This window comes from Vigna unguiculata, chromosome 3 (assembly GCF_004118075.2).
Source record: "Vigna unguiculata cultivar IT97K-499-35 chromosome 3, ASM411807v1, whole genome shotgun sequence".
In the NCBI taxonomy this organism is placed as follows: Eukaryota; Viridiplantae; Streptophyta; class Magnoliopsida; order Fabales; family Fabaceae; genus Vigna; species Vigna unguiculata.
In genome coordinates, this window is record NC_040281.1 from 37,474,206 (window position 1) to 37,501,916 (window position 27,711).

Genomic DNA, 27,711 nt, shown 5'->3' on the forward strand with positions numbered 1-27,711 from the left:
GTTGTGCAATAAGAATCACTTCAAATGTACCAACATGAATAACTGTGGCAAACATGTCCACCGTTAGAAAAGGAACTAAAAGCGATCTGCTTTCTCTTTTAAGCTGTATTGGAAAAGGAACACGGGACCCCGAGCTGGTTTTGAGCTCCAACAACTTTTGCCATCTATCCTGTGAGCGTTTTTAAATTGATATCAAGTTGTTGAATCACTTTTACTATTTGAATTTCCAAATTCAATCATTTTTTCATCATTTGAAAACATATAAATTAGTCATTATTTACATTTAAATCTAATATCTACCGACCGTTTTTTTTTACCTCAATAATGTCCTAATTAAATTTTTTTAAAAGTTTGAAACTAATTTATTAATTTCAAAAATAAAAAACCAAACCTATGTTTGTCTAAGAATAGTGTATTAAAAACACATTTCTTCCTAAAATTAATTTTGAACTAAACTGATTTTGGCTAATTAATTTTAAATAAGGAAATTATGCTGGGTTACTATATTATGATTAAGTTAATGATGAACAATATATTTGATCTGCTGCAAAATGACTTAAATTTTCTTTAACCTCAATTAATTTTGGACTCAATTAAATTCTCACACATATTAATATTTATCTAACATCACTTTAGTCGTTTTTAATGAGATCTTAAATGATCCAAAATAATATAAACGTGTATATTTAATGTTATAACTTTGTGTTTTGATAGATGTTTGTACACTTCATTTCAAATAAAAATTATTATATATATATATATATATATATATATATATATATATATATATATATATATATATATATATATATATATATATATATATATATATATATATATATATAAATTGTTGAAGAAATTTTTGGAGTGAACTTAAGTACATCATACCAAGTGACAACTTATGTACTTGATTATTTTAGTGGCATAATTAGTTAAACAATTATGGACACATGCACCTTGTTAGTCGAAGAATGATATGACACATAAGATAAATCTCTACTTGAAATGATTTTACCACAATATTAATTTAGGCTCATTAGTAATATCTAGACTATCGATATAAATATTTACTTAAAATCACATTTCTAATATTTCATTGTGTTTTTAAATAACCTTACGTTAATCAATTTCACGAATTATTATATATCTAATGACTTCAAAGTTGCATTCATTGATACATATGAATCTAAACTTATACTACTAAATTAACTTTGAAAATTAAATAAGATAAAATTAATTACGCCATACCTTCATCACACAAGGCTGAAGATAAAATCTTCAAAGAAAGGCCTAAGCACTATACTACCTGTCTTCACTGATCGACCTCTTACAGAACAAATAAGCTGGTTATATTTTTGATTAATTAAAATATAACAAAAAAAAATATATCGACTATAATAATACATCAATTCAGAGATTTCAAATAAAAAAAATTCATAATCGAGAAAAATATTTTAGTGAAATAATATCTTATTTATTATAATTAATTATGTTATCTATGATGGGAAGGTTATAGATATATATTTTTTTTTATCTTTACAAGGTCTAGAATTTGTATTTTGTTTATGCTTAGTTAATTTTATATTTTTTTTATTAACTTAAGCATCAAAATTGTCCTACTTGTTATTTAAGAAAGAAACTTAATATTTTATTTTAAGGTTAAATATATTTTTGTTTTCAAAATATAGACGTGAAATTTCAAGTGAAAAACGGAGATGGAAATTAAACGATGTTACTTAGTGTTCAACCAAATATAAATTAAAAAAAAAAATCTTTACAAAATAACTTTTACATATAAGTTAGTTTTAACGGATGAATAATTTCATTTCATTTATTTTCCTCCTCTTGTAATTCTTATAGAAAAAAATGATAAACAGTTAATTCAGTACAATAAATATTACAAATTTTGATTTTAGTATAATAAGATAAAAAGTTATAGAATTAGTATAATAATTTTAATTTTATTTGTAGTATCCCAAAAATAATAGCCTAAAATTACCTGATAATGATTAATGTCCAAAAAGCATACATAAAGTATATAAATAATTTTATTTACGGTCATCCATATAACTGGCACCGTAACAAAAATAAATTTAAATTTAGTCCAAGAACATAGGCTAAAAAAGTGATAACTATATAGTTTTTTAAAGGATAATAAGTACCAAAAAGTTAACTATAATCTAAACAATTACATTGTCATCACCATTGTCAGGGGAGTCAACACCTAAATTCTCATATACTAACACCAAATATTAGGGGTCATTGTAAAAGAAAAACAACATCACAGTAAACACAGTCACACAAGAAAGAGTAAGCTAATATAAAAAATAATATTCAATTAATCATAAATTAAATCATATTAGGAACCTGAGTAATTCACAGCTTCATACATAATTATATTCCAAAAGTTCATATCACTCATACATTTTAATAATCACCAAGTATATTACACAATAACTTCAACACATATACAAATTGGTTGGGGGTTTTAAAAATAAAACTTCAACTTGTAAAAGCTCCAAAAATTATGTTCTTACATTCAAACTAAACATAATTGAATCAAACTTAATGCAAAACGAATGAACCAAATTTGATACCTATAGAAAAAAGTTAGGCTTTTCTGTAATCGGGGGTCCATTGTAATTCAAATTTGTAAAAAAGGGTCCCTCGTTTTTTTTTTTTTTTTTGCAAAACATGGTCAAGTCGTCATGGGGAGGACGACATTAAAGGTGAAGTCGTCCTCCCCCCAGCCAGTTTCATTTTTTTTTTTGAAAAAATGATGTTGTCAGAGACAAGTCTGGTTTCTGGTGATGTCCATAGTGAAGTCGTTTTCATGGTTGACGACTTCACTTTTAGGTTTTTGTTTTTGTTTTAATTTTTTTTGGAACAATAAATGGTAAAAAATAATAATAAATTGGAATAAAAATAAAAAAATAGATTAATATATTTTAACTGATTAAAATAAATGCGTCAGTGATTTAGGGAAGGCGAAACACTCAATTGATGTAGCTAGGCCACCTGACGGTTTCAATTAATTGAAACCAACTGATGTCGTTAGGCTACCTGACAGTTTCATTTAATTGCCAACTGACATGCACCGATTTCAGTTAATTGAAGTCGCTTGCATTAAATACGACTTCATTGAAGATTTTATGACAAAGCCGTTGGCATTAATAAAAAATAAAAATAAAACTGCAACGTTACAAAAAAAAAAAAACTAAAAGTGAAATCGACTTCCACCCAGATGACATTGCTTTTTCAAAAAAAAATGAAACCCGCTAGGGGGAAGACAACTTCACCTTTAATGTCGCCCTTCCCATGACGACTTGACCCTGTTTTGCAAAAAAAAAAAATCAACATACCCTATTTTACAAATTGATGGTCAAAAGGACCAGAAATACAAAAAAGCCAAAATGGGCTATGCACTAAACAAGTGATGTAGAAGCTGAAAATCTGCAGTTTTGCCATTACCAAACATACTAGAACAATCAAACTCAATTATACCAAGTTAGAACAATCCCAAACTAGTTACAACCTCTAAATAATGCAAATGCATCTCAATTAACATGCACTCAACAAAATTCCCAAATTTTCATAACACATAAAACATCAAGACATGCAAAAATTAGGGATTTCTCCCCTAAGGAATAAAATCAACAACTCTTGGATCAAAACACACATTATACATCATAACAACAGTACCCATAACACAGATTCAACACACAAACAACAAATTTGGCAAAAACATCATCATGCAATTTGTGAAAACCTAGCTTCCTTCACCTCCAAAAATAGACTCAAATTCTAAGAACTCCCAAAGAACTTTCGAACTCGCGAAAGTTCAACTGTGACCTGAGACAATAAAAAATAATCGATCATGCACACACATCCACCGATTAAAAGAGATACAGGGTAAAAACTAAAAAAGAAAATGTAAGCAGGATGTATGGTAGAAAAATAGCAAATACTCTCTTAAAAATATTGTATATTAATGTAATTTTTTTATTACACGACATTTTCTTTGAACAAATTAAACAAAATTATTGAAATTAATTTATTTTACTAAAGTTGTAATTTTTTATTGTATTGAAAATAAAATATATCAATAATTATTATAATAAAAACTTAACAAAATTTACCTGAACATGTGGAATATAATGTGACCAACACAATCAATCTAAACCAGTGATGTCTTAACTAAATTTTTAATGGGTTTAACTAACATTTTATATATCTAGTAATATTTAAAACAGTAGACTATGCATTTGTCAACTTTCAAGATTTTAGTACTTTTCTCTTAATCATCTATGAGATATGTTGGATTGTCTAATTCAACATATAGCATTAAATTTTACCACGTGAATGATTTGAATTACATTTAAGATCAATAGTACTGATCTGTTGTAGTAAGATTTTCGAGTTTCTTTTAACAGGAGTAGAGATGCTAATGAGGTAGAGTGGATGCCCATTTTATTATCCCATTTTTATCTTGCAATAAAAAATTATTTATTTTTCTTATTTTTAAATTAGCGGGTATATAATTTGTTTCTCATCCAAAATTGACAAATAACAAGTATATCGGTCCAGTCATACTTGTAATTAGAGATCTTAAAATGAGTTTCAACTCTTGGGTCACTTTGGTTCATGATGAGTTCGAGCCGGGTTTGCTCATGATGAGTTTGAGCCGAGTTGAGTTGAGAAAAATTTAATTTATTCAAAAGTAGGTTGAATTGAACCCAACCTACTTAATCCACCAATATTTTTTTACATCTTTTTTTAATAATTATTTACTACCTAATTATATAGGTTCACAATTTTATATTTTTAAATGCTAATATTTGAATAGTTTGAATGTTTAATTAATTTGATTGTCAAGTTATATACGTTGATACTTTACTTTTTGACTATAATCTTTATAATAAATTACTCAAGCAACTGTCTTATAAGCAATTTTTTCTAAATTAGCATGACAACAAAAAATGTGTAGTTTTTTTATTATTTATATTTTGTTGAATAGCAGGACAGAAAATGTGTAATACTAGTCATGTTTTTTTGGACTATGTGGATGCTTTTTTGAAAACAATTCATCATATATTGGTGGTGAGCATGATGAAGACATTGGTTCTAAATTTTCATCTGATTTCCATGTCATGGGTTACTTAAAAAATTATTTAAATATTCAAATACTTAAAAATAAATACATAAATAATTTTTTTATGTGGGTTGGTGAGTCAACCCACTTAACCCACCAACCCGTGGTGGATCGAACCAGGTTGCAAAATTTCTGGCTTACCATAAAGTGATCTGGGTTGGGTTCACTCATTTTCAACCTCGCTCATAGTGAACCAACCCGTGTGAGCCAGATTGACTCACTTTGACATGTCTACTTGTAATCATATTTTTATTATTCCAATTATCAATTAAATAATTTTTATAAAGAAATAAAATTACAGAAGAAACAACAATATTTTCAAAATGTTCAATATTAATAGAACATATATTCTTTTATTTCGGATATAAAGTATTACGAAACATATTTTAATTACATAAATATCAAATTAGGATATCAATAAAAGCTAAAAAGAATTCAAAGAATTATATAAATATAAAAAAAATATACAAAACTAAAATTTCATAATGGTAAAAAACATTTATGAATTTTGCAAACGATCAAGAATTTCACTTGCATTCAATCACTTACACATAGAACAAAAGTAGAAAAGTTTGAAATGATACTATAAATGAACTTGAATATTTTAGTTTCTTGAATATAATATATTTTCAATGTCACATATTTTAACAAGTTATGGATATTTTAGATTATTAATAAATTATGGATATTTTAGTAATTTAAATAAATATGAGAATAAGATTTCATTTTTAAAAAGTATCAATTGCGTTCTAATTTTTGAAAAGTGTCTCAATTAGGTATTTTTTAGAAAAAAAAAATTATTAACGATGAGCCAAGTGCGGGTACCAAATTGACACACCTCTATCAAAGTGGGTACCATCCGAGTAATTAAACCATTAATTAAATTGATTATTATAAAAACCTTAAATTAAACAATTAAATGAGAGTAAAAATTTAATTAATCCTTTATTTAAAAAGAGAGCCGAGATTAAGCTAGATATATTAGTGTTTTGATAGGTAATTAGATGCCGGATTAGTAAGTTAACAAGTTTTAATTTTTGGATTTGGGCTTGCATAAACCGCAAGACTGTGGATTTCCTGGGCTTGGATCCATTTGATCAATTTTTCTTTCTTAATATAAGTATAGCTATTGTTAAACGCATCTCAAAATTATTAACTACTTTCACAACATTAGAAAAAGATTTAAATACCCTTTATCACACCACATTACCACTGTCACAGTTCACACCATCATCACTGCCACACCGTTGCGGCAAAAGAAGAAGATAGAGAGAGGACGTTGCAAAGGATGAAAAGAGAAAATCTAGAAGAAAAATCGTTTCAGAAAGTTTTTTGTGTGACATATTTTATGTATTTTCGAAAGCATTTTCCAAAACAAATTTCACTTACAGATATTCCAAAAAAACGCATATCAGAAAGCAGTTTATGAGTTTTATTTAGGAAAGTTTTTGCAATAACATATTCCATACATTCTGAAAATTCTATTCCGAAAATCATACTTTTGAAAATTTTATTTCGAAAACTTTGTTTCATTAATATTATTTCAGAAATTTCGAAAAGTTTGTTTCAGAAAGATTTCGAAATATGTAATCCGGGAGTTGCTTTCCCAGAAGATAAAATAGTAATTTAAAAAATATGAGGGGTGTGTAAAGAAATTGCGGGGTGCAGGAAGTAAGGCTAGAATTATACATTGATGTATCTGTGATCTATCATAATTGGGAGCCCAAATTTTGATAAATTGCAATACCATCCATGAATGCATTTCTAAATAATAATAATAATAATAATAATGTGTGGTATTTCTTAAACTAAACCAAAGTATAGATTTAAATTACATATAATTTTTTTTTTAAATTCTATCTTGCAAATTTATGATTTCTAAAAAATATTTATTTATTTTTTCTTAAAATTATTTGTACACCCAAAGAAATATTTTATCACATTTCTAAATTTGACTTCAGATAATTGGGAGTCAAGTTTTTTGATTGGGTGTGATAAAATATTTATTTTGATAAAAAAAGTGAATCTGTAGTAATAATATATCTCAGTTTGTGTCATTGTGGCATTGGAGAGAGAAACTTATGCAAACATCATCTTCTATTTCCTTTTGGTTCTGTCACACTTGTCACAAAACACGGTTTAGAAATTTGCAATTCTTTTTTATAGAAAACTTATGAAGAAGGAAAGAGAACGTGCAAGAAACTTGTAAAAACAGAACTCTGGAGTATATTCTAGCATGCCATAACATTAAGTGATGTAATTGGTTTTATAATTGGAACAATAAATGAATGTATTACAAAATTTCTAACAGCAATCACATCAGCATCATCAGAAAACAAAATTAAACAATAATTTACAATCATTTTATAACTAAAATAAAGATTTGTGATAAGATGAATCATCCAAAGTCAAAATTACCAACCAAAATTGGACTTTGTCTAAAGTTCAGCTCAGGCTGCTAATTGCGCCGTGTTTGGACGAAACTTCACTCTTAAACGGACGTTTCACTTACGCTGGCATTAGATTCTTCTATAGTCATGTGCTATAATTGTAATAAATTTAAAATGATAACAATTCTATAACTATTATATACACATTTTTTATGTTTTATATTTATCTATTAATTCTTAGGCTATTATATTATTGATGCAAAGGAATCCTTTTAATGTGATGTTTTAATCTGTCGACGTGATTTTTATTTTCATTTAAAAAAGTTTAAATGAGATGCTTTATTTAAAAAGGTTAACTGTACTTTTGACCAGCAAAAAAGTACTGTGTAGTTTAACAGTTAAATGTACAATTTAAAATTTTGGATAATGGATTATATTTTAAGGTTTAAAATTGATTTAGTATTTATTTGAAATATTGAGAAATATATATTTGTTAGGATAAAAGAATTTATCTCCCTGAATGAACCCACTACTGATAGTCAAAATTGAACCGAACGCCAAAGCCAGCGTTGATTCCGCGGTCTGACCCAGTCTTTCTTGCCTACCCTACTTCCCCATTCACACGTTACTGTTTTCATTTTCAAACCTCACCTTTAACTAATTAATTATAAACTTCACTTTTATAGGATTTAAATACTATTTTTTCCCTTTCTTTTAAGCAATCATTTTTTTCCGATCACCTCAACACAATTATGATATACAAAATTAAGTATCAATATACTATGGTCAAATAAATTATTTATATCAACTGAATTATCTTCATAGTATAATGTATTATGAACATCGATCGGATATATGTATGACTATAAATAATAATTAATTTTATAAATTAGATATAAAGATAACAATGAGCATATATTTCTCCTCTATATACTCATTTCAATAATCTCTTTTAGTTTTGTATCTATTTTAAGTTATACAATACTTTTAATTTATTAGACAAAACTTTAATTTTTTTTATTTTCAAACTTATTTTCAAAATACATAGTTAATAATTTTTACTCTTTTATATAATTATTTGATAAATTTTTTAATTATTATTTATTATTCTTATTTCATATTTATATGATTATAATTCTTGATATTTGATATTAAATAAAAGAAAATGTGTGTCCATTTTAATATTAAATAGTTGTAATATTATGTTTTTAATGTAATTTGAAGTTTTTATAAAAAAATTATTTAAATTATATTTGATATAGAATAGGGATAGTGACCAAGAATACCGGTATATTTTATGGGATGAGATGATATCAAAATTTTATATCCATTATGTATGAAGGTCTAATGCGAATGATAATAAATATTTTACTTCAAGATGAGATAGAACTAATATCTTTATTATTATTTTTACTTTCATCATTCTTGCAATCGTCTTGTTTTGTTTGTTTTGTTATATCCCAAATATAAATTTAATAACTTTTGTATAAAAAATTAAAAATTATAACAAAATAAATAAGATATTATCAATTTAATGTTAATATAAATAATTTATAATGTTAAAATTGAGTATAAAATAATAATGAAATGAATATGAAAGATTTATAATTATATTAAACAGAAAATTATAAAGAACTAAAAATTCAACAAAAATGTTTAGAGAAGGAATGAAATAATGACTCGGATGATAGATGAAAGGTATGACCAACTATAATATAATATTAAAAGAAATATTTTAATTATAATAAATTAAAAATATCTTTAAAACTTAAAATAGAAACTAAGTGATGGAAATGTTAGAATTTAAAATAAAAATGAATATAAAGAGAGATACAGAACGTAGATATTCCTCGGACCAAAAAATTAAGTATTACTTATACCATCTAAATGCAAATATTAAATTGACACAATACTAAAAAAAACAAGTTTATTCCCAATTACATCAAAACATAAATTCTAGAATAGTAGCGCACGTTATATAACGTCTTAAAAGAGACATTGACTATTATTCATTCCTATAACATTTTGTTAACTCAATCTGCATTCTTTTTTATCTTAATTATTATTCTATGTCCATATTCTATACACATATTAATCCACTGTGATAACTTGACTTCATACCAATGCATGTAAACGTGACCAACATATCCAATGGAATCTAAGACTTCTCATCTCACTACTACTAATTAACACATCAATAACACTCTGTGTTGAATTTTTGCACTTGTGAAACAGGGAAATGGTCATTATCGCTTTAATTCTTAATTAATCCACGTTAATGACATATTTTCACATTAATCTGGTTCCCTAATCGTTTTTTTGTTCATGACCGAAAAAACCATTCAATGTCAATTCCATATTCTACTGCTGACTCATCACGAAACTCCTATCAAATAAAATAACATTTTCTGTCTTTCTCTGTCTTCGTATTTCTTACAGGCTTCCCATTCTTCAAAGTCTCATCATTACTATTACACCCTCACGACAAGTTCCGATCTTTTTCGACGCTTTTCTTTTCTCCATCGCTCTGAAATCCCTCTTCTTCCGATCCGTGAGAGGATCCTCTTTGGTTGTGTGAATCTTCCCGAAAGGGTACGTTCTCTGTTCTCTCTGGGGTTCAGTTTGACTTTGAGGTTGATTATCTGATTGGTGTTTCTGTTTATAGCTCTCAAGTTCCAGGTTGTCCTCGCAAGAGTTTCTGAACTTGAGTCTGTGTTTATCTATAGCGAAATGGATAACTCAAAAACCAGGCATAATGATAGTTTGGGAGTGAACAAAACGGGAAAAAACATTAGAAAGAGTCCTTTACACCAGCCCAATTATGGCAGCAACAACAACAACAACAACGTTAATGGGGTTAGACAGCAACAACAACAACCTCAGCCTCACGTTTACAACATAAGCAAGAACGAGTTCAGAGATATTGTTCAGCAGCTTACCGGGTCACCCTCTCAGGATCCTTCATCAAAACCTCCTCAGAGCAATTCCCCAAAACCTCAAAGCATGAGGTTGCAGAAGATTAGGCCTCCCCCTTTACCTTATGTGAGGCCTCCATTGCCTGCTTCTTACAGTAACAACAACTTGGCACCAAGGCCTGCTCAGTTTAGACAACCATCACCCAACCCTTTTCCACAACCCAATACAGCTGAATCTCCGATCTCTGCATACGTCAGATACCTTGAACATTCAATAACAGATCCTGGTTCAAAGGGAGCCCAACTTCAACCTCTCCGACCTTCTTCTGCTTTGCTTCCAAATAATCCTATGCTCCATTCTCCGAGGTTAAATGCTACTGTTGTTGTTCCTGTCAATGGAATGAACCCTCTTCCTCCTCCTCCTCATCCTCACGTGTCTGGTGTTCCTTCCCCACAAACAAATGGACCTCCTATTTTACCTTCTCCAACATCACAGTTTCCCTTACCTTCACCAAATGGTTACGTGAATTTCCTGTCTCCTCAATCTGCTTATCCTCCATTACTGTCTCCTGGCATTCAGTTTCCATCTCCTTTTACTCCCAATTTTCCTTTCTCGCCCTTCGGGCAGTCAGGGAGTTTTGGCCCCGGGCAGCAACCTCCTCTTTCTCCCGGGATGTTTCCTTTGTCTCCTTCAGGCTTTTTCCCCATCACAAGTCCAAGGTGGTGAGATCAATAAATACCCTTCTCATTTTTACCCTCTTTTTTCATTGGAGATGCTGCTCTCGCTAACTGAACTGATCTTTATTCTCAAAAAAATAAATCTTTTTTCTTTGGCATGTAAAGTGCAGGCAAGTCGTTAGATTGTAAGGTGTAGTTTTTGGCTGCTTTCCTTTCCCTTTGTTTTTTTTTTTTTTTCTTCTTTTGCTGATGACCGTAATGGCTGCAATCCTTTTACTTTTACAAGTTTTAAACATTAGGCATTCTATTGAAGATCAGGAACACAATTGGATGGTTGGACAGGAGCTGTAAGATGGAAGATTGGGGTGTAACATGAAAGGAAGTAGGTTTACAGACAATATTTGTTGTGTAGGTTAGGTCATGTTCTTTTGTAATATAACGGATTGCATGTTAAAATTTCATGTTATCTATACTGTGCAACATATCTTTAAGTACTCATCTTATACTTGTTTCCAAGTGCTTCTTCAGCATTTATTCTTCATTTCTTATGTTAAGTACTGTTGTTAATGGCTGTTCTGGAAGATTTCGTTTGCTGGCGAAAAATTACTACTCAGTCATCTTGAGTAAATTGATTATTCTTACGTTACACATGTGTTCTTTAGGCCATTTGCAAGTGTTTTTCTAAGCTGAAAGATGTTCTGTAATACATTGAAAATAAAGGTTTGGCATTCAAATAGTTTTGAGATTTTGATTCTGATAATCTTGGTAGTGATCGATGTGAAAAGATTCAGTTCTTGTATTTACACCTTGCTTTATTCTGCATTTTGTGACCATAAAGTTTAGTTTGAGGGGAAGGTAAATGAGCTTGGCCAATGAGAATTGAAGTGGAAAATGAAGTGATGGATGAAGTTACATGGAAAAACATTACATGGATTCTGTCATTCTGTGAAGAAGGTGGAATTATTGATGAAGATCACGACACCCCTGAGGTGAGTCTGGCTTAGTTGTGATCAGAGGGATCCATAATCCAAATTTTCAAATGTCTTTATGTTTGTCTCACAAATATGTTGGATATTAAACAAAAACAGAGTTTAAAACAAATTAGATTACATCCACTTAATTAAGGTGAGTTTAATTCTCAAATGACTCTCAACTCTAGAAGGGAATAAAGTTCAAACTTTGATGAAGATCTGACATGGGAACGACTTAAGAGTGAGCATAGGGGGACACATTTTTGTGTAGTCAGCCTTTAGAATTGTCAAACAGAAGCGTGGGGAATTTGCTTCGAATTATTAGAACATAATAAAAATAAAATTAATATGAAAAAAAAGAAAAAAAGAGAGGTAAGCAATTAAATTAAATTGGAATAGACCAATTATCCACTCAACTATCAATCTTTAATTGATTCTAAACTGACTAATTAAGCATTGATCAATCAAAGCAAATTTCTTACAATGAATAATTTGGCGAGTTTTGATTGAATTAAGTTTAATTAAAGATGTTTCCTGAATATAGTTCAATTATAAGATTTGAATTTTACCAATTAAAGCACGAATTCAAATGGACCGTACTTAATGTTTAATCAGTCATGGAACTATAGTGAATAAATTATCGAAGATATTCAAGCTTCCGTAGCATAATGCATGAAAAATTATGCAAGACGAAGATTGCACGAATTTAGAGAAAAGCAACAAAATGTGAAAAGGTAAAGAGAAGAAGAAGACAAGTGATAGAAGAGAAAGTGAGAGAAAATATGAAAAACTGTAGAAAAAAAGGCTCAAATGTTCGTAACATTAATATAGGGGCCCCTTAATATAGTGATGCATATTGGGCCTTATTCATGGGCCTTGAGTAAATTAAAAAGTTCAATTGTAAGGCAATTATTTGGGACTTCTTCTTACACCTCCAAAGAGTTCTACTGCACCTCCAAACAAATTTAAATTTCCTATAGTACCCTCTGAGCCTTTTGACTTTTAAGCGGTAAAATTGTCTCATATTTTGAAATCCGGTAAAATCCTTAACCGGCTTTCGAACTCCGGTAAAATCCTTAACCAGCTTTCGAAATCTGGTGAATAATGTCAACCGGCATTTGAAGTCCGGTTAAGTGATTTAACGGAATTCGAAATCCGTTTTCTTTGTATACCGACATTCGAAATTCGGTTAAGTCCATTTAATTTTTTTAATTTATTTTGCATATAAGATTTATTTTCAATTACATTAATATTATTAAGTTGCTGTTTTATTATAATATATTTTATTAATATTTATTATTTTTTTAGTTCTGAACTTGAGTTTTTATTTATTTATCTTTATTATTTTTGTTTTAATTTGTTACTTTTTTTATTCATTTTATTGCTTTATTGTTTTATAATTTTTGTTATTTGTGATATTTTGTATTAATTATTTTCTACACTTTTTTAAAGTTTTATTTATTTGATGAATGAGTTTTTATTTGTTTAATAAATTAAAAAATAAACTTTTAATCTTATTTGTTTTCTACAATTTTTTGTATTCATTTTTTTTAATTTTATATGTAAAATAAATTAAAAAAAAGTTAAACTAACGAAATTCGAATGCTATATAAATATAAACTTTAAATAAAAAAATAATTCACTGAACCCTACTTCCATTACCGGTATATAATTTTATTTAATGTAGTTATATATAATGTAAACAATCTAAAATTAAAATTAAATAATTAATATATAAATATAAACAAATTAAAATTAAATCTTATAAATAAATAAAATAAATAAATAAAAACATTAAAAGCTAACAAATAATAAATAAATAAAAATAATTTGAAAATAATTAAATAAAATTAATCTAGATATTGTAACGGCAAATATTTTAAATAAAAATTTATCACTATTAATTAAAAATTAATAAAGTAAAAATAACTACAAAAATTAAATTAATAAAAATTTATTTAATGTACTTATATAAAATATAAATAATCTAAAATTAAATAATGAATACATAAATTATAAAACAATTGAAGTTAAATCTTATAAAAAATCAAATAAGAAAATAAGAAAATTAAAATCACCAACTGTACTACGAATGTTGTTTTAAAAAAAAATTGATTTAGAATTTCGTTAAAGGCTCAACCGGACTTCGAATGCCGGTAGACAATTCAATAACCGGACTTTGAATGTCGGTATACAATGAAAATGAAATTTGAATTATGTTAAATCACTTAACCGGACTTCAAATGCCGGTTCACAATTTCAAATTTTTTTGACACTATTCACCGGATTTTCAAATTTTTTTGACACTATTCATGGATTTCGAAAGCCGATTAAGGATTTTACCGGATTTCGAAAGCCGGTTAAGAATTTTACCGAATTTTAAAATATGAGAAAATTTTATCGTTTAAAAGTCAAAAGGTTCGGAGGGGTATTATAGGAAATTTAAATTCTTTTTGGAGGTGCAGTAGAATTCTTTGAAGGTGTAGGAAGAAACTCCCCAATTATTTCCTGCAACCAATTATTTTCTTCCTATACCTTGTCACTTCTTCTACCACTTCCCAGGAATTTATTTTACGGAACACAATAAATAATTCAGAAATTTTATTCTGAAAATCAATCACCCCCTCGGAAAACATTTCGGAAGTTTTTGATGACGTGGGAGTGAATTTCGATGGGGTGCAGGAAGCTTTAGTCCTATTATAAATGTTCTAACATTAATCTTGCATAAGAAATTCAATAAATTTCACTTAAATTTAAAAAATCATAAAAATAGTGGAGATATTCAAATGTAGGAAAGCATAAGTCCATTTTAAATTCTCATATGTCAACAATATGATAGAATAAAAAATCAACAAAAAAAGAATCATGTGGCTCAAGTTATAGCAAAAGAGTAGGCAATGGTTAAAACAGCTAAAAAAGCTAAATTAAAATATTTACTGAGAAAGAGTAAGGAAATGATGGCTGGACTGCTATGGTTAAGGATGTGGAACTAACCAAGATGTGTGAGGAAAAAAAAAACTATATAGCCCATGAAGGGGAATGGGTAAGAAAATATGGGATCCATCAAACTTTTAATACTAATGATTTTTAACCATAAAAAACAGTATCTCCCTTTGTAGGTTATCTTCAAATGATCAAGTACATATTCAACCAGTTGGATCACAAAAATTAATCAAGATCACATGAACACAAGAATGAGTTAAAACTTATATTTGCACCAATTATAAATTCAATAAAGGAAGCCATACAAATGATAGAATAAATGATACCTCGGTTCATTTTTATTAAGATCACAAAAGGAACTAAGAATGAAAGAACTCATGGATCAAATCACATGAGTGGTTATGAAACTTGTTTTCTTGTCTCTCTTAACCTTGGCCAACATATGGAGTATTATGAACAACTCAACAATGTAAATGAATCCTTTAAATGAATAGAAACAATACTTTGATAGGTGCAAGAAGCACAATATTTCAATTGAATCTTATGGATCAAATGCAGTGTTAAAGTAGGTCAATCTGGTTCCCATAAATTGGTTCACCACAACTTAAATTAAAAACAAGACAACTCAACTTAACTCACATTTTGGTGAGTTATAAGTTTTGTAATTTAGCTAAACATGTTAGTGGGTTAGGTGAATTGACTCATTTAAGAAGGTCTTGTTCTTTCAATTTATATTATATATTTATTATAGTTCAATCAAAGTGGATTAATTATACTCATTTTTTTTATAATAATATGATCAAAATATTAACATATTTAAATATATATTGTTATGAAGATACTAGTTTATAGTGTCAACCTACATAACTTGACAAACAGATAACTTAAATATATATATATATATATATATATATATATATATATTTAAATATTATTGAATAACATTTTAGTATTTAAAAAGATCAAATTGTCAACCTAAATATTTATAATAAAAAAATTATGAAAAAAAATGATAAACTCGCCTTCAACTCATAAGCTGGATTGGTTCACAAGTTTCAACTCATTTTGACATTTCTAATTAAATTTTTTAAATAGGTATCAAATCTATTTTTTATGGTCAATGATTCTCCACACATGTAAAAACAACTATCAAAGGGATAGAAAACATGAATGAGGTTAAAAAATGAAAAATACATACGCTTAATGAACCAGATAAGTACAAAAGGAGAATCATCACTTGAAGGTAAGAAATTAAAAATAAGATTATAAAGAGATTCATACCTCTCTTGAAGCTTTTGACAATTTAAGAAGAGAAAATCTAAATTCAACTTCTATTGATATCAATGAATGAGATATAATGAAGTAAAGACACACATATAATCTAAAATTTGAATAAATGTGAAATACTAGAAAACAAAAATAAAAATAACAATCAATTATTTCAAGTTTATGAATAAAATGTACAAAATTTAAAGATAAAACAAATTGTGAGTGATCCTAAATTTTAATACTTTCGGTCCCTACAAGTAGTAATCCAATATAGGATTATTTAGTGTCAAATCATACTATAAAAAGTTAAACATTAGCAAACAATATCAATTTGTATTCACATTGTAAACAAATTGAAAAAGAAAAAGAAAATAAGATAATAGTAGTTTCCATACTTCAAAATTTTTTATTTGTTTCATGTAATTTAGTTTACAAATGTTTAACACATTAATTATTAGTTTTGAGCCAATTTTGGGTACAAATAAAAACTTCAACTATTGTGAGACTTAGAAAACTATGAAAGACATAAAGTACATCTCTCTTCTACTAAAGTCAAAACTTAAAGGACGTAATGGATACATGAATAACCAATATATCTCTGAAAAGAATATCATAATATTTTGTTGCTCTCATCCTCCACCATGTCAAAAGGTCAAATCCAAAATTATCATTTTCAAATCATCTTTCGAGTATCGACACTACTCGTTCCTTTGTTCATCTCCTTCTTCTTTTTCTTCATTTTCATTCTAAATTGACTATCCAATCCTCCTCCTCCTCATCATTATTTTCATAATTTGCTAGATTAGAGACAATGTTCGAATTCATAATACTATTTTAAATAACAATAAGATGTTTCATTGCATATTTAATAAACACTCTATCTATTCATTTTGAGCTAATAACATAATTAACCCAACAGACACTTATTAGTAGTGGTTAGTTTGGACTTAGAACAAAGATCATTTCTTAATAATTACGAAATACTTTGAATTAATAACACAATTAATTATCTTAGTTTATTTTTAAATATTTAACACTAAAAAGGTGATTTTTTATGAATAAAATTTGAATACAATAGACTTCACCTAATATTTAGTTATTCACAATAAAACTAATTTTTAGATAAAGACATTTGAAGAAAAAAGTATTATTGCAATCTAGTAATTATTTTAAGGTCGAAGGGAATATATTTTAGCAAGATTGGCCAAATGTGAAAGGACAGATTTTTCAGGTACAATGTTTTTGTTGTTTCCTTGGAAAGATTAAAGAGCAGTAGAATTTTGACACGTAGATTACCATAGGTGGATGCTCTCATTCTAGTATTGACTAGGATCAATCGTCGTACTCATATGAAAATGATAAGAAACACAAAATTGCTTAATCAAAACCAGAAAAAAAAACCCAGTTTAAATTAAAATTAAAATCTCGCTAATATTAAAATTGAAACAGAAATTTTTTTCATGAGATGTGATTACCTCGTCAACTTTAGGTTTATTACATCAATAGAAGCTTTGGTGGTAAAAGCTAAGAAAGAAAGAGACATGGATAAAAATTGTAACTGAATTTCATGAAAAAGATATCATAAAAAAATGGGTTTAAGAATGGCAGAGAGCATAGTTGATGATGATGAGACTGACAAGGTTGTTCTGTCCCACAATGTGCGGTGGGGAGAAAAGAGAAGGCAGAGTGAGTGAAATAATGATTAGAATCAATACTTTTCCTTCAAATTTGACATTTTATCTTTCACCCACATATGTAACCAAGATTTTCGTACCATATTTGTTGTGATTTCTGAATTTTTCTGCCATTAACTTTCTTCCTTCTTTTATTTTCCCTTTTCCCAGGTAGTACACCTCAAAAATTTCTTTTTACAGAACCTGTTGACGGTGGTAAATGGCTTCTTAAGTCCAATTCTGATCATTATTTTCTGCGTTTTGGGTCAGTAAATTAATAAAAGATTAGTTTTTCATAAATTGAGTTATGGTATGGAATTCTTTTCTAAATATAAAAATTTAAAAAAAAAAATTGTTGAGTTAAAATATTTAATATTGTACTATTTAGAAAATTGATTATGGTAAAATATAGTTTATTTTCGAGTCGAGATAACTTATTAAGATTTGGGCCGATCATAAGGTAGATAGAAGGTCGACCCTAAAATGGATAGAAGGCCAACTTAAGATAAAAAGAAGACTGACTTTAAGGTATATAAGGCCGACTTAAGGTAAGTAGAAGGTTGATTTTAAAAAAATATATAAACCAATAGAAATTAGTAGCAGATCTTTGAAATGACAATCCTCCCAATTTTTTTATATCTATATAACTTTTATGTTATTTTAAATAATTTTTTTAAAAATTTAATTTTTTTAATATATTTTGATAATTTTTTATATATTCCTATCTATATAAAGGAAAAGTTATTTTTTTATTGTCCATATTTATTTTTTCATTTTACTTTTTAAATATATATATTTTAAAATAAAAATAATTATTTTATTAGTATTATCTTTTAAGTAATTATTTATTTAATTTAATCATTATTTATTTATTTTATTTTTAAATTTAATCATTATGAATGAAAAATAATTATAGTAAATTATAAAATTATTTATATTTAATTTTATAATTATAATAACAACAAGAATTATAATTTTATTTTTTTATCACAAAAAAGAGTAAATGTAATGTTTTTACTAGTTTGTGTAAATATTTTGGAATTACTCTTTTGGTCCATATCTTCGCTCAAAAATATCAAATTGGTCTTTCAGTCATTTTTAGTCTCAATTTGATCCCGATTTTTGTAAAAATAATGCAATTTAGTAATTTTTCGTTAAATTTTTTGAATCAGATCAAGGTTTTTTCATCAAAAATTGAAGTTTTGAATAAGGATGGTTTGATTTATTGGTGTAATTGACATAATCCTAATGTCAATTTTGAGGAAAAATCATTGCTCTGCGCTTCAAGAAATTTAATGAAAGAACTAAATTACATCAATTTTTAAAACACCGAGACCAAATTAAGACTAAAAAAATTAAAGAACCAACTTGACATTTTTAGATGAAAAAAAGAATAAAAAGATTAATTCAACCAAAATTTTGACACCCCAATTTGGGTAAAAATCCGCTACCGACAGAAATCCACTTATTCCTGAGTTTTAAAGGGAGGTGGGAATCAGTGATTTAAATGACCTCTTTCCTGCTTATAAATATGAAGGTCCATACCAAAGGGGGGATTAACTGATTTTGGACTAATGTTCCACTTAGTTGTTACAATCAAAATTTATTTTATGCTCCTCGAGTTGATGAGCTCCCTAGTTGACGAGTTGTTTTAGTTGCAGAAACAAATATCAATATTAATCTATTCATAATTAAAAACAAAAAATAAAGAAAAGTTAGAAATTAATACAATAATTAAAATTAGTTAAATATTAATGATATTTAACTTTTTTTATTAAATAATGGAATTAATTTTATGCTTAAAGATAAATGAAAAAGTTATTTAATAACAAAGTTAATTTTATTTGTATTGGAGTCATACAAAAATGTTTCATAGACTTATAACAATGGTTCTAGAATCAAAATATATGAATGCCATTTGAAAGTCCAAAATAAAAATAATCTTTGAAATATACCTAATCTTACACTAACTCCTTGTCATATGTGTAGATTCCCAGTCTGTAACGCCTTATTTAATTTAAAGCGCAAAATTAAAGGAAACGTCACACAGAGATAACAATGTAGCGTAGTCTTAGGGTCCTTAATACAATCCCTACAAACCGGGCACACCACGATGCTAAGGGAACACCAAATAAAGTCTACAAAAGAGAAATGGGTAGCAAGGCGTAAACAATACATGGACCATAGCCCTAACGAAAATCATGAAGGAAAGAAATATAAAATCCAACCCCGATGGCTAAGCAGCGGAATCACCATTTCCTTGTTGACCGCGGGAACCTCGCCCATCTGCTCCCATCAATTAGATTGATGATCATCGCAAGAAAGAACAACCACATACAATACAACCATACAACAAAACGGGTAAGCTAGAGCCAACAATATTTTCATCATACAGTCAAATATACTTTCACCATCCAATGTCCATACCACAACCAAGCATGTTATGACTCTTCAATCAATACACTACGACTCGACTCGACTCATCCGGATACGTATAACTTGGTCGGATTCAGCGGATGCTTGCACTTGTGGTGGATACCTCTGCTCACCCCCGAGCTATGTGTTACAAATGTTATAATGAATCAAATTTCCCTCACCACAAGGTTATCCCTTAATAGATTTCAGGCCTCCTACTACTCTCACCACAGAGGTTAGTCCGCTCTAAGTGAGACTAACTGATCCCTTAGAGTGTCAGGATGCAATCCTTACCTTGAATCCTTATCCAGTTATACAGATGAGGCACCACCATGGACACCCACTAATAGGAGCCATGGAATTACGTCCTGACCACTAAAGCGCGACCCTGAAAGTCTCACCTAGAGACCCCAAGGAATTATGCACTGACACAGATCAACCACATTCACATAACCAACATAATAATTACCACGCATAGATATACATCACTCGTACCAACCTTTGAAGCCAACGCCTTTCATGATCCAGACCCAACTCATTCCAACACATCATAGTTTATCCATGTAAGTAAGATCCAACTCATCATGTTATCATGCCACTTTAATAATCCCCATCTCATTTAATTCACATGCCAATTCTCATACCAAACCCAACATCTACAATTCATGAATCATGCCAAACTTACTTAATGCTCCAGTGTATATATATACATATTTCTCATCATAACGTTCATACTCAAACCAATATCAATCATTCAAGAACAAAAAAGCATCCAAACAACACCTGGTCTCGCCTAGCCCCTCGCTCAGGCTGAAGAGTCTTGCTTAGGCGAGGGCTCGAAAGAGCATCCAGAAACCAATGCGGGATCTCGCTTAGGCGAGACCTCTCTCGCCCGGGCGAGATGTTTGCTCGCTCAAAATTTTGAGCGGGTCGCTTGGGCGACCCTTCGCGCAAACTGGTTTGGGCAAATCCCTGTTTGTCTCACCTAGGCGAGACTGGCTCGCTTGGGCGAGATTAACAGGTCTCGCCACTGTTTCACCTGTAGCAGCCATGTTTTTCAAACCAACCAAACACACAAAGTATTCTCACGCATCAAATCGAAGGATTAAACCATACAATCAGTAACCAACCCAAGAACAAGCCAAAACAACACCAAAAACTGGAACCCTAACTTCCCGTACCTGGAAAAAGACTAACAAAACTTCGACGTAGAACCTCGGAGCACAGCAGCTCGAGTGATGGACTTGAAGAACTGGCGAAACAACGGAACAGTGGAAGAAAACGAGATTAGTTCGAACCTAAACGGTGAAATGCGAAGAACAACTCAAGAAGTAGATACAGTAGGGTCAGAATCACTTACATGGAGTAGGAATCACTACTTGAGCTTTTAGGCGGACTGGTTCGAGGTGGGAGACAAACCCTAGCAGAGCTCTAGCGGTACAGTGGAGAGGAAACGACTGAAGGTTCTGTGAATGCAAGGAAAAGTGGAGCGTAAGGGTAACTGAAACAGGTTTTATCAGTTGGGCCAACTCTAGGCCCAAGCGCAAGGGGCAGCCCTTTACTCTAGGACAGGAAAATAGTAAGCCAAAATTAATGGGCCTTACACAGTCAATGTTTTACTACCAATACTTAGCATGTAGTTCTTCATCGAGGGTCAATTATACTCGCATGTATTGGAATTCAACTTCCGATAGTCCAATTTTAGGTAGCTTTTTTCCATTTTTTTTTAATTTTAAGAAACCGAAGTATTTAAAAGGAATTATTTTTTTAATAAATTTTTGAACTATGTATTTGTTTATTTAGTAATAATGATTGATTATAAATTTAAAATTTTGATAATGTGATGTAAATTTAAACTCGAAAATATATTTAATTTAATATTTAAAAATAAGTTAGGAGTATAAAATTAGAAGAATAAAAATAATAAATAAGATAATTTGAATATATTGTAATTATGATAATAGAAAAGTTATGATAATAATATGTTGTAATTATTGTTGGTTTTTGTAAAATTAAATTTGAGAAATGTATATTTTTTAGTTAAATTAATTTATTTAATAAAAATTTTGGTGTAATATGTTAGAAAAATAAAATTAAATAATAAGATGATTATGTGGGAAATTATTTGAAAAGAAGTTTAATGTAAATTTAAAAATTAGGAATATGATTTTATGTAGTTCTAATTTTTCATTTAAATAAGTTAGTAGTAGATGTTTAGTAAAAATAAGAATGAAGAATAGGATGATTTAAGGGAATTATTTAAAAATAATGAATTATTTGGGAAATATTATTATTTATTTGTATGATTAATTGTAATTTTTATACAAATATGTTAAATCTTGAAAAATATCTTCTTATATTTAAATATTTAAATACAATAAAAATGATCATTTTTTTTTTCAAAAATCTAATTTACAAAAATTACCTTATGAAAAGAATTTCAACTTATAACCTATAGTAAATTAAGATACCAAATATAACCTTTTTGTATTTACTAAATCAAAACAGTCAATTTATCTCCGTAATGATTACGTCCGAAAAATATAAGAAACTCAAAATTACACATTTTTACTAAAGTATAAGCATTTCCTTTATCTTTCTCTTAGCACTCAAAGCACAACTAAAATAGAAGAGAAAGGCAAACACACCAAATAAGAATCACATTCAATCCAAAAACTTTTTGAAATTAACATTCTATGTATACTCTATTGTTAAAATTACCTCCATCACCTTTGCACGAATAGAATTATGTCCATCCAAAACAAAAAAAGAGGGAAAAGTATCAATAATATATTGTTCTTTGTTACCTCTAAAAAAATACATGCATATGCTGCATACCCAGGACGACTTTTTGCAACACCATCTATATTTACTTTGATCCATTTAGTCATAGTAGGCTGTCGAAGAACTTAAATATTGGAAGAAGATTTATCAGACCGATTATCAACACCCACAGATTTCAACATCATAAAATCTGCCATATTGTTAAGCATAGATTTTTATATAAATTTTGCAACAAAGTGAACATAATTCTTTACCATTAGAATAACAAAGTCAATCTGTAAAGGTTTCTCAAAAGCTTGATTAGTAATTTGTCCCTATATTTAGTCATATGGTTCACTTTGATTCCTATATTTTTTTTATTCAATTGAGTTTTTATATGTTTTAAATAGAGTAAATTTGCTCATTTGTTAGATTGGCACTATCACCATCTAAAAGGTGTTACATGTCAAGATCTCAGTAAACTTTTACCTTAAGGCTTCTCTTTTTTGACGTGTGGCACCTTCCAAATTTTGATATGTGACAACTTACAAATATTTAACACCTTTTAGATTTTGACATGTGATACTTTCCAAATGTCATCAATATCAATTTAACATAAGAGACCAAATTGACTCTATTTAAAAAATATTAGATTTCAATAGAGTAAAAAGAATATATAGAGACAAAAATAAATTATAAATCTAAATATAAGGACCAAATTATAAATGATGACGTTTTTGAAAATTTTCATAATTACAAATGTGACATATCACCCAAATAGAAAAAAAATATCGAAACATAACTTTGAATAAAATGCACTAGCATCATTAACTATTTTATATGATTATCACATAAAATACGTTTAGAACATAAAAACTTTGATATACCTTTTTTTTTTTTCACTTTCTTTACTTATTAAAAAATAAAAGTAATTTGTTTTTGTTTTTGTTTTCTTTCAAATCGCATTTTTCCACCTTATTTATATAAAATCTGTTGAGAAATTTATTCTTTATTTTATAAGACTTTTTTCAATTAATTATTTTTCTTATCCAAATACCTTTGACAATTTTATAGCTTTTTTTAGCCAATAAAATGTAAATGTTATGACTTCATAATAAGTTACATCAACTCATTTTTCTTAGGAGTTGTACTGTATGCACGATCATGTGAGATTACTTTGAAGAAGGTGTTCAAAGATGTGATCAACGCTCGAGTATCGCTTGTGCGAGATTACTTCGAAGAAGGTGTCCATAGATATGATCAAAGCTCGGACACCGCTCGTGTGAGATTACTTTGAAGGTGTCCAGAGATGTGATCAACGTTCGACCACTACTGGTGTGAAATTACTTTGAAGAAGATGTCCAGAGATGTGATCAACGCTTGGACACTGCTCATGTGAGATTACTTCGAAGAAGATGTCTAGAGATGTGATCGACTATTGGTCGCCGCTTGGTCACAAATGTCACCGGGTGGTGCCACCAACTGGATTATCCATAAGATTTCATCCTAGTCCTGTATACAAGTTATGCATCGAGTCGTTCGGTTGTCTATATCGAATGACACCCGTATTAATCATTTAAACATCTAATTAGGGTAAACATGTCAGTAATCCGGATTAAAAGCAATTGGACCGTGATTAGGTCGATCCTAAACTATAAATACAGGTTGAAGGTATGGTTGTTGAAACTTTTTTTCTCACATTAATTACAACATTTATTGCTTTGACTAATCAATCCTCCACTGACTTTAGCATTAGAATGTCGAACGAACAACGAGAGTGAAGATTTATAGAGTTTAAAAATCGTTTAAGTGGACATTCGATCCTACGTCAAAAACATGAGTATTAAGAAAGATGGGTAACATATATTAATTAATTAATTAGGTTGAAAGTAATTAAGTGAAAAGAGTGAGATAATGGGCTCAAACAATTATAAGATATTATTTAAAAAAAAATGTTTTATCAACCATTATCCAAAGATGCAAGCTAAGGAACATAGAATAATATTTTATTGAAATTGGAAATGATATAAACTGAAAAAGTAGTGCTTATATATAAATTTTTATTTTGTTAGTTACCATTGTATTGTATAGACTAAAAATTTAAGAAATGATATGTAAAACGAATAAAATGAATGATTGTTTAAGTATAAAATAGTAAAATATAACAAGTATATTGTACTATTTTTAAACGATTTTTGTTCCTTAATATTTGTGATAGAAGGAGAGGTATGATGAGAACAAAATGAGCAGAAAGTTGTTGGATGCTAGGGTGGCATATCATAGAAGGATAAAGCACAATAATTGGTTGGGTTAGGTAGAGGAAGTTGTAGGGAAGTGACTATCATGATATGGCCATGCTCTTTTATCCTTTTTACCATTTTTAGCTTATTCTACAGATCAGCACACCCCTCTCTTTTTAATATATTGTTTGGACGTGCATAAAGAATAATTAAAAAAAAAAAGTTTCATCTTGTTTGATGGAGAAAAGAAAAGTATTTTACTTTTGGGGTTAAATATGTTTTTGTTACTTAATTTTCAATGAATTTTAGAATTAGTTTATTTCAAAACTTTGAACAAATTTAGTCATTTATCTTTCGAAATACGTGAATTTAGTCATTTTAATCAAATTTTGTTAAGTTTATTAGATGTTTCGTATACATTTCAGGATTGTATTTGAGTTATTTATAATGTTTGACACATTTTTGCTTTAATGTTAAGTCAAATAGTATTATGAAACGTGCTTGAAATGTCAAATAAACTTAACAATATTTGATTAAAAGGACTAAATCAATATATTTCGAAAGATGAAAGACTAAATTGGTCCAAAGTTTTGAAATAGACTAATTCCAAAATTTACCGAAAGTTAAGAGACCAAAATCATATTTAACCTTTTACTTTTGGTTAATTTAGTCCTGTTAATAAGAAACCAATAATCAAATCATCAAAACCAATAAAAGCATAAGCTTAGTTAATTTTAAGTACTATTCCAAAATATATAGTTAAAAAGAGTTGACAGGGCAATAACAAATGGTTATATTTAAAAAATAATGATTTATGTAACTATATTAATTTTGATCTAGATTATTGAAAAAATCAATTTCAAGTAAATGGTACACCTAAATTACTAAATCTGTAAGAATGTTCTCACCATTTTCATGCAAAGTAAACTTTTTTCTTTAAATTAAACAAAATATAAAGTTTTTTCTTTAAGATTGTGTTTATTTTTGTTTTTGTGGATTCATTGTTAAAAGAGAATGGTGAGAAAGAATTAGCTATGATTGTATGTGTTTGTTTGGATGGATTTGGTCTAAAGAGGAAGCGCGGATTAGTGGAAAAAGTCACTTATTTCATCTTGCTTCATGTGATGAGATTTATAGATGAATGATGTTATTTTACAAAACTAACCTCGCAAAAACATCATGCGGGAGTTGTTCCTTGTTCATGGTGAAGAATCCACGAGGGACCAAAGGGTGGGTTGGGTTGGACAATAAACACGGTGATAATGGAGGTTGAGAATGGCGAGAATGATGAATTGGAACAACATGGATGGAGGCCACCGTCACATTGAACAACTAGGGAATCTATTCTGGTGTTTTTTTGAACTTATTCTATGAGTTTTGAGGCACGATGGAATCAATTATAGATTTGTTGGAACCAATTTCACGATATCATGTTGGGCGATGAGAATCAATTCTCTTACAGCCTGGATTCGGTTCACTAATCCAAAAATCATTTCATATTTCTTTTATCGTCAATTTGGTAATATTTATTTACTACCTATTAAACCCTTTTTTTATCTATTGCATCAATCAAATTATTTACAAACTTTTATAAACTTCATTCCCAAATCTACTTACTATCACCTCCAAACCTCTTAAAAAAATAACACAAACTTCATGTTCAAATCCATTCAAATCCATCTTCACAAAAAATACATCCTAAGTAATAATAATAATAATAATAATAATAATAATAATAATAATAATAATAATAATAATAATAATAATAATAATAATGAAAACACAAGACTAATGCATGTCCTTACTTAAACAAGTTTCTAAGTAGAACAAATCTTGGTTATATTATTTAATAATTTATTAAAAACATTTGGATAATATTTTAGAGATTCTCTCGTAGATTGTGATTATATTTCTTCTTGAATTGAGATATACCTCTAAATCATTTTTGGTGTGTCATATTGATATTTATGATTAGTTAGGCAATACAATTATTATGGAATGGTCTTAATTTCAATGATGATTTCTATAATGATTTGTGTGTACCTCCTTTACACTAAAGAAAATATTTGCATAAGTTTTATTTAATGTTTGTTATATATCTCTTTGTCAACTTTCAACTTTTTTATCAAGATACGAGTTATAAATCTTAAAATTCCAAAAGATTAATACACAGTGTATCTTAAACTTTGCAAATAGGGAAGCATTATTATTTTGTATGAAAGCATGTAAAATAGGAAAAATATATGTATTTATAAATATTTTTAAAATGATTTTGCAAGTCTTGGGAGACATTATAGTTTTC

The 27,711-nt window shown here is 28.5% G+C and overlaps 1 protein-coding gene across 1 annotated transcript; it reads left to right on the forward strand.

The window, feature by feature from the left end:
- The first annotated feature begins 9,899 nt into the window (after positions 1–9,899).
- LOC114179486 (protein HAIKU1-like) lies at positions 9,900–11,878 on the forward strand. Its single transcript, XM_028065841.1, has 2 exons — positions 9,900–10,134; positions 10,208–11,878. Exon 2 carries the CDS (start codon positions 10,273–10,275, stop codon positions 11,182–11,184), a length of 912 nt encoding a protein of 303 aa, XP_027921642.1. The 5' UTR covers positions 9,900–10,134; positions 10,208–10,272; the 3' UTR covers positions 11,185–11,878.
- Positions 11,879–27,711: the final 15,833 nt, after the last annotated feature.